This window comes from Paramormyrops kingsleyae, chromosome 8 (genome assembly GCF_048594095.1).
Source record: "Paramormyrops kingsleyae isolate MSU_618 chromosome 8, PKINGS_0.4, whole genome shotgun sequence".
Taxonomy (NCBI): Eukaryota; Metazoa; Chordata; class Actinopteri; order Osteoglossiformes; family Mormyridae; genus Paramormyrops; species Paramormyrops kingsleyae.
The window spans coordinates 26,545,885-26,553,281 of NC_132804.1; the positions used below are offsets into that span (position 1 = coordinate 26,545,885).

General features: G+C 45.1%; 1 protein-coding gene across 5 annotated transcripts; it reads right to left on the reverse strand.

Annotated features, from left to right (window-relative positions):
* Window positions 1-1,830: 1,830 nt before the first annotated feature.
* On the reverse strand, window positions 1,831-7,087 carry cnbpb (CCHC-type zinc finger, nucleic acid binding protein b). 5 transcript variants are annotated; one of them, XM_023799569.2, is made up of 5 exons: window positions 6,953-7,087; window positions 5,185-5,309; window positions 4,967-5,032; window positions 3,686-3,884; window positions 1,831-2,983 (listed from the first exon to the last, which is right to left on the reverse strand). In XM_023799569.2, the coding sequence occupies exons 2-5, from the start codon at window positions 5,285-5,287 to the stop codon at window positions 2,866-2,868; spliced, it is 486 nt and encodes a 161-aa protein (XP_023655337.1). In that variant the 5' UTR covers window positions 5,288-5,309; window positions 6,953-7,087; the 3' UTR covers window positions 1,831-2,865. The 5 variants fall into 5 exon arrangements, with proteins under 5 accessions (XP_023655337.1, XP_023655338.1, XP_023655339.1 ...); XM_023799570.2 differs by lacking the exon at window positions 6,953-7,087 and adding an exon at window positions 6,802-6,946; XM_023799571.2 differs by lacking the exon at window positions 6,953-7,087 and adding an exon at window positions 6,218-6,415.
* Between the last annotated feature and the right edge of the window lie 310 nt (window positions 7,088-7,397).

Below are 7,397 nucleotides of genomic sequence, written 5' to 3' on the forward strand. Positions count from 1 at the left end.
CTCACCAGCCACCTATCTTTCAACTTTGTTTCTTGTTTCCGGCTCCAAGCCTTTCCCTTGAGAAATGGACTTTTGTTGTAAGTTTTGAAGCAAGCGCAGATACACTTAGATAACTGCCATGAAGGATTCCTTTTCACGTCGCTAACTTTACTTTCTATGGATGGAGACGTTTCCTCCCACCTCTTCTGCCCCACATGCACACCAGTTAGTCAAATTGCACATGGGAACATGAATAAAAGGCTGAAAATGTCCAATGTGCTGCGTAACAGTTGGGCATCCCTTTAAATTATTTAAAACTGAAATTAATACCTTGACTGAATTAAACTAGAATATCTTGAAAACTAAGTATCAGCCATTAGACCTAAGTATATCACCTTACGTTTTGCACTCTTGGATTCACGGTGTGATATTGTACAAGGGACATTTTGGGCACTAGGCCCATTCTGGAAAATGGCCATGTGACATCAATCCATCTTCCAATTGCTAATCATGGTCAGAGTCCCCAGGGGGCCTGAGGCCAATCCCAGGTAGCACGAAGTAGTGGAAAACACTGGACTGAGGTACCCTGAGCAAGGTGCCGCCCCCAAGCACTGCTCCCCGAGCGCTGAATTAGCTGCCCCCTGCTATGTCACGATGTCACATATGGGTTAAATGCAGAGGACACATTTTGTTGTTGTGCACTGTGTGCTGCGGTGTGTCAACAATGACCACTGATCACCAAATTCTAAAATAATCCTGGATAGGATACCAGTCCATCTCAGGGCAGACACACACACACAATTATACACCTCACCCAATGTGAGAGACACCAATTAACCTGACTGCACATCTTTGTATCACAGAAGGAAAATCCCCCAGCATGGAGAGATCATGCAAACTCTCCGCACACACACACACACACCCCACCCTAGGGGTGTTAAACAAGTGTTACCCACTGAGCGATTATGCCAGTTAGTTACATGACATTCATAACACAATTTGTAATGATAGCATTAAAATTTTATTAAAAGTACTTCTTCTGATATATGGATTATACATTTACAAACCTGCAAAATGACTACTACCAATAAAAAGCTGAGGAAAAAACAAACATAGCCGCTTCGAGGTAGCTTCCACTGATCTATTTTTTCCAAGAACTTCTGGCTCCTCCAGAATGACTCATAGGATATTAGAGGCATTTAAAGTAAGTCAGTTTAATACACAGGTTATTTATATGACGAGTGTCACCAGAAAGGAATAGCCCTGAAATGACACCCCACAGCTGAGTGCAGGGGGTAGGCCTGGTCAGGCATCCTTTCAAAGTTTCAAATTTCGAAAAAGAAAATTTAAAAAGGGAAAAAAAAAAGCCACATAGCCATTTCCCATTAATCATTTATATGAGGCATCTTACCACAAACACCCAAAAGATAGTATCTGCAAGCTGGCTTGGAAATGCCAGGGTATCCCTAAGAGAGGTGGAGCCATCAGTGACCTTGGTAACAGAGGTCAAGCATGACCCGCTAGGCTTGCTGCCACTGAAATCCTCACCCGTTTATGCATGATAGATGGATGGATGGACTGAAATAACCATCTCACAGTTGTTTTTTTTTTACTACAGCTTTAAAAGGGTTGAAGCCGGACCAGACGCAGGAGTTATTCCCACCAGCCTGCAAGAACATGGACATAGGGTGACGGGTACGATACCCACTAATTCACCCAGCAAAGGCCTGCATCGGTCAATCCCGTTGTTGCCTGGTGACAGTGCAAAAAAAATTGATGATACACCTTCAGACATCCAACATTAGAGACAGGACAAAAAGAAAGCAATGAAAGCCACTCAGGAAAGACAACTTCAGTCTCACTCCCCTTCCTCCTCCAGCTTTATTGATAGCTTAAAATTACATTTCTATGTTCTAGGACTTTAGTTGCATTTACCATCCGACTTAAAAACTGAGTACAAGCAAATGATATTTTTTTACAGTAGTCTAAGTGATATATTGTACAAAAATAACATTTTTGATTTCTGTGAAAACATTCTCCTTTCTCAAATAACTTCAAATTCTGCTTTTTCGGCGTCTCTCTACTGTTCTTGGAGCTTATTTTTTGTTTCCTCATTGGGTGAAGCGACTTAAACTACTCTGGGGGAAAAAATTTTACGGCCGAAACCTGCATTTCAGGCGAGCTACGCCTGCGCGGAAGAAAACAAGCTGCTTGAGTCTTTACAAAAGAAATCTCATTCTTTCTTTTTGCGTTTTTTCTTCTTCCCCCTTGATTATGTTTTCGGAAACCTCCTGGAATCGAATTGTTTTTTTTTATCATCATCATCACGGTGACTTTTCTGTTAACTTCCACACGGATGCATACGGCCTGCAGGCAGAGACGGATGCCTGCATCATACATTTTTATAACTTCTCCTTCCGTCTCACATTCTCTGGCCAACTCCGTTACTTTTGTTTCTGTTTGATGAAAAAAAAAAATTTAACCGCTTACAGAAGCATCAGACTTCCATGATTTTGTTATTCTCTCCACCCCCCCCCCCCCATCTCATCCGAGGTTTGCTTCCCCAAGCCTGGAGTGGGGGGGGGGGGGGGGGCCCTACCCGCACGTTTCTTCATCCTGTTCATTCATCCCTGTTCACCAGTGGCAAGGAAAGGGGGTTCTTTAACAAAGCATTATACATAACACCTCTACCAAACTAAACATAAACATTTTTTTGTATTAAATGCAGAAAGTGGATTTTTTTCTCCACCCCTTTCCTCCTTTTACATGTCAAGAGCTCACTGGCCAGGGACTAGCCTCTATCAGCCAACCGTTGGCCAGTGAAGAGGATTCAGAGAAATAATACAACCATCAATCAGAAAAAGGAGGGGCGACGCGGGAAACGCCTTAAGCTGTGGCCTCGATGGTGCATTCCTTTGCCAAGTGACCAGACTTGCCGCAGTTGTAGCAGTTCACTTCGCTCGCCTTGCTGCACTGTACGGCGACATGGCCGATCTCGCCGCACCTGGGGGGGGGGGGGATGGAATGAGAAAATCACTCCATTTCTGCGAGGAAGAGAGACCCAGCTACGAGTTTCTTTTCAATGGCAGCCAAGGAACTAGTCTGGAAAGAGAAGAGCAGTGCAAAGGGAGACACGGCCAGCTTATACAGCCAGTTCACAAAACACTCCAACTATGTTCAATATGCTGGGCAATCGTGTTGGGGGCGGGTCATCTAAAGTGGGAATGAATGGATGTGGAGGGAATACTAAACCCTACAACAGCACTGAAAGTCACCCACAGGCAATTTTACACCCTATTTTATGTTTAAGCCCCTTGAAAAAATTCCCCCCACATTTTTTCAGACTGAAAATGGCAACGCTGACAGTGAAATCCCAGAAACACCCCCAGAGCCTCCTTATCTTTGGACACAGTGCAGCTGCTGAAAATGAACCTCTAGGCCAAATTTACCCAAACACTTATTTAACTACAATGAGGTCATGTCCAGATATTAAGAACAGCTTATAAATATTAGGGGAAAAAGTGCTCAAGTCAGTCCCCATCAGGCGTAACTTAAGATACGCCTTGTTCAATAAAACGTTGACAGCCGGGTAAAAATACTTCAGGTTTTGTGGTAGGATCCGCTGACACATAGCGTGTGCCACACGTGCCCAGCGTGCCCGCTCTGGTAACCTTAAAGGGCCGTCCTTAAGGGGCCAGTCCATTACCTATAGCACTTGACTTTTTCGCAGCCTTTCTGGATGTGGCCGAACCCGCCGCAGGAGTAGCACTTCTGCTCGTTGGCGTGATCGCAGTCGCGCGCCATGTGACCCGCCTTGCCGCAGTTGTAGCAGCACTGCTCACGCTCCTTCTTGGGCTCCTTGCAGTCACGGGAGATGTGGCCGCCCCGTCCGCAGTTGTAGCATGCTGGGAGAGGTAAGGAGTGACGGGTCAACACACCATCTTGAGAAGACGGCAGAATACACGTCCCTTTAAGAAACCTGTCAAATTCAAGTAGGTTCTTCAAATCACATGTAACCATTTATACACATTAACAAAAGCAAAAACCTTTATCCAGTACAATTTGTATTCCTCTTCGATACACTCAGTTTATGACACTATGACGGCACTTACGTACCTAAGATAAAACTCCATGCTGGCCCTTTCAGTCGCTCTGCGTAAGAGCGTCTGTCAAATGAATAAATAATAATAATGCTTAAACAGAATAGCTTTTCTCTCTCCACCTCTGTCCTTCGCCAACGCATAGCTTTATACATGTTGCAGGACATTTGTTTGCCAGTCAATACAATCAAGCGCATCTTATTCCTTTCAGATGTGCTGAAATGTCTTTGGAGGTCACAAAATTAAGATCTCTCTACTGAGTATAGAGTTAATTTTTTTGGTTTAATTATTATTATTATTTGTATATTTTTCGGGATATTTTTTATAATCTTGCTGCTGTGTATGTGCAGAGAATATTAAATACCAACAGGACAGAAAAATCCAGTCGCAGATAAAAATCTCACCAATAAACTTAATAGTTATAGAAATACACTTTTGCAAATTCTGAAAGTGGAATGTCACCATTAGATGAAAAATACAAGACCTAAAAACTTTGCCATCAGCATCCCAATAATTATTGGATAAAAACTGCATAGAATTCAGTCTCTGTAAAGTTTCAGTAAAGTGCATGACTGTTTATTCCAAATGCTGCAGAACAGCAATAACAGAAATCTACTATTACAGTTTCCCTCAAAGTGTTAACTGAAACCTATGACGTATGCGGAGAAGAACAGCATAGTAATAAATCACTGTTTTATTCATTACAGTCACAAATGATTACAGGCCTTACACTCATGATACTTTCATGAAGGGAATCCTGGGAACAGTCCCAAAGAAAAGCCATCTCAATCGATCACAGAGACCTCTGGCTGTTACTGCTTATTCTGCGTAAAATGTAACCACATGTGTAACTTCCAGACACAGAGAAAAACTGTAAGCCTCCTCACCATCCTCAGTCCGCTCACAGTCCCTGGCGACATGGCCTGGTTCTCCACAGCGATAGCAGAAGAGGTCTGGGGAGAAAAAAAAGGGGGGGAGGGGGGTACAGGGAGTAAATGTTACTAATGTGAGGCCAATGAAGAGTGATGCATGTTATAGAGTGTACAGAGAATGTTCCGGGTTTCTCCGACCTCTGGGAGCAACACCGGTGGCTGTGACCTCTCACCTTTCCCTCTCCCGCGGCCCTTCCCACGTCCACGTCCTGCGTTGGGGCAGTTCTTGATCCAGTGACCAGAACGGCCACAACCAAAGCACTCGTTGCTACTCATCTTCCACTAATCTGAGCTGGTGCTGGAAAAGGTCAGAGAGACGGCATACGTGTCATCCCAGGATGGCGGTAATATGCCCTGTATAACAGACTCAAAGTCACCAAACACAAGCTTTTTGGATACACAAGGGGTCTGCATTATTATTAAAATACGCAACTGGCACTAAGTAGCATCGGCAGGTTTTCTCAATTTGCTAAATTAATTCAATACTTTTGGGGGAATTAAAGGCATTTAAAGAGGAGCTTTTGCAACACATTGGTTCCAGTCAGGCAATTCTGTGCAGGAAGGCAGACTGGAGTTATCTACATTACGGATAAACTGTAAAACTAAGCTGGAAAAGTTACGGTTAACAACGTTTATTACATTTCACTTTTGCATAACGGTAGTAGTCCTATTACACAATAGTATCTACAAGCAGCTACCACATCAGCAGTATCATGTGATAACGGCTACATACTACACCAAGTTTGTACATTCAGCATATCGGTTACGCATCTTCTGGCTGACGTGGGTACTATTACATACTACTCACTGTTGTTATCGTAAAAATGGCTGGATGCCGCGTCAGATCTCGCGCATGTTTAACAATTCCGGCAAAAAACAAACGTAAACAAACTGACAAGCGAAAGGTGCGATGAAATTAACGGGACAACACGATTTGCCTAAAAATGTTACTTTTAGCTAAAGCTATTAGCAAGAACTGTCATGCGAAACACAGCAAACAATCAATGATTAATACAGGTCCCAAAATTTCCCCTCTGCTTAACTCGTACTACCCAGTCCGAAGGAAAAGACCTAAAGGCTAACTAAAGATGTGTGTCTAACAGATTACTCTATATCCAGCACTAGGCCAACATCAGACACGAAGCGACCTCGTCGTCAAGCAGAAACAAAACAAACGACGCACCCCGTTCACCCGGACTGGCTCACCGGGCCCCGCTGCGATCCGGTGACCGTATCCGTAAATGTCACCGTTAAGACGGCGCGCTCTTTGTCCTCGACGCCCCCCACCCTCCCGTGCCGAGCCGCACCGCAGCCGGCCGTGACACCTCATTCCATCCGGAGATCCACGGTCGGATTCTGTTCGGTGTTATATTTAGGGTTCAACCGCACGCGGCATCAGCCAGCCTCCCTTCCTCCCCAATCGGCTCCCACCGCCGACTGACCGGATCTAGCTGCCGCGCGCTGCGCTCCTGCAGTTCTATTGGAACGTTCGCTGCGCCGCGCCGCCCACCCACGCCTGCGGCCTCGGCACTTGCAGCTCTCAACCCCTTTCGGAGGCCCCGGCGACTCCCGAGCCCGCGACGGCGCGCGTACCCCTTATTCCCCCTGGCAGCGAGACTCGTTTTTTTAAGAAAACGCGACTTGACGAAAACACCGGCGGCGTTCCGGAGCGTTTCTCTTCGAGACCCTCTTTTTAATTGCGTGTGCAATTAATTAAACCGAGAGACTTTCCCGCGCGGATACTGACGCAGTAGGCCAAAGTGCGCCGTCAGAAAAAATGACTTGTTTACCTTTCCAGCGAAATTCACCAGAGTCCGTCGCGTTGGATGCTATTTTATTTAGCAGATCAGTAAGTCGGAAGGTCCCCAGTACACGTGCAAATGACCGCGGGCCTCGCTAACCGTGCGATACGCTCCTATTTTCGTCCTTTATGGCACTCACCTTAGCTACGTGACTCGCTGCTGTTTGTTTTCGGTTCCTCCTCTCTTCGCTGCGCCACACGCGGTTTGCACACGAACCTTTGGTATCCCCCTTCCCCTCCCCTCCTCCGCCGCCGAAGCCACCTCTGCACACGGCGCGCTGTTTTCCGGGAGCCTATAGTGTGAAGGAAAACGCGGACACCACCTTCGAAAAGCATCGAATCACTGACTGTATGCAAAGATACCCTATGAGACCACGGCGTTGTTGTTGTATGCTGCTAAATTATATATTTTATATATTTACAAACCCATGACAAAACGTAAAGTAAGCACGAAATACCGGAACGAAAGTTATTAGATGAAATGAAAAAACTGAGTAGTAGGCTATTGATAATTTTCTTACATATGAAAAGATTGCTACGTGTATTCTCATTACTATTATTGTTATCCGCAGTTGGAAAGATGTG

What these genes read in the sequence shown, in the direction of transcription:
- cnbpb (XM_023799569.2), bottom strand. Translation starts at nt 5,287, where the DNA reads ATGAGTAGCAACGAGTGCTTTGGTTGTGGCCGTTCTGGTCACTGGATC. An exon ending in GGGCCGCGGGAGAGGGAAAG is followed by an intron (nt 5,033 to 5,184) that starts GTGAGAGGTCAC and finishes TTTTCTCCCCAG; the next exon opens with ACCTCTTCTGCTATCGCTGT. An exon ending in GAAAAAGTCAAGTGCTATAG is followed by an intron (nt 2,984 to 3,685) that starts GTAATGGACTGG and finishes CCCCCCCCCCAG; the next exon opens with GTGCGGCGAGATCGGCCATG.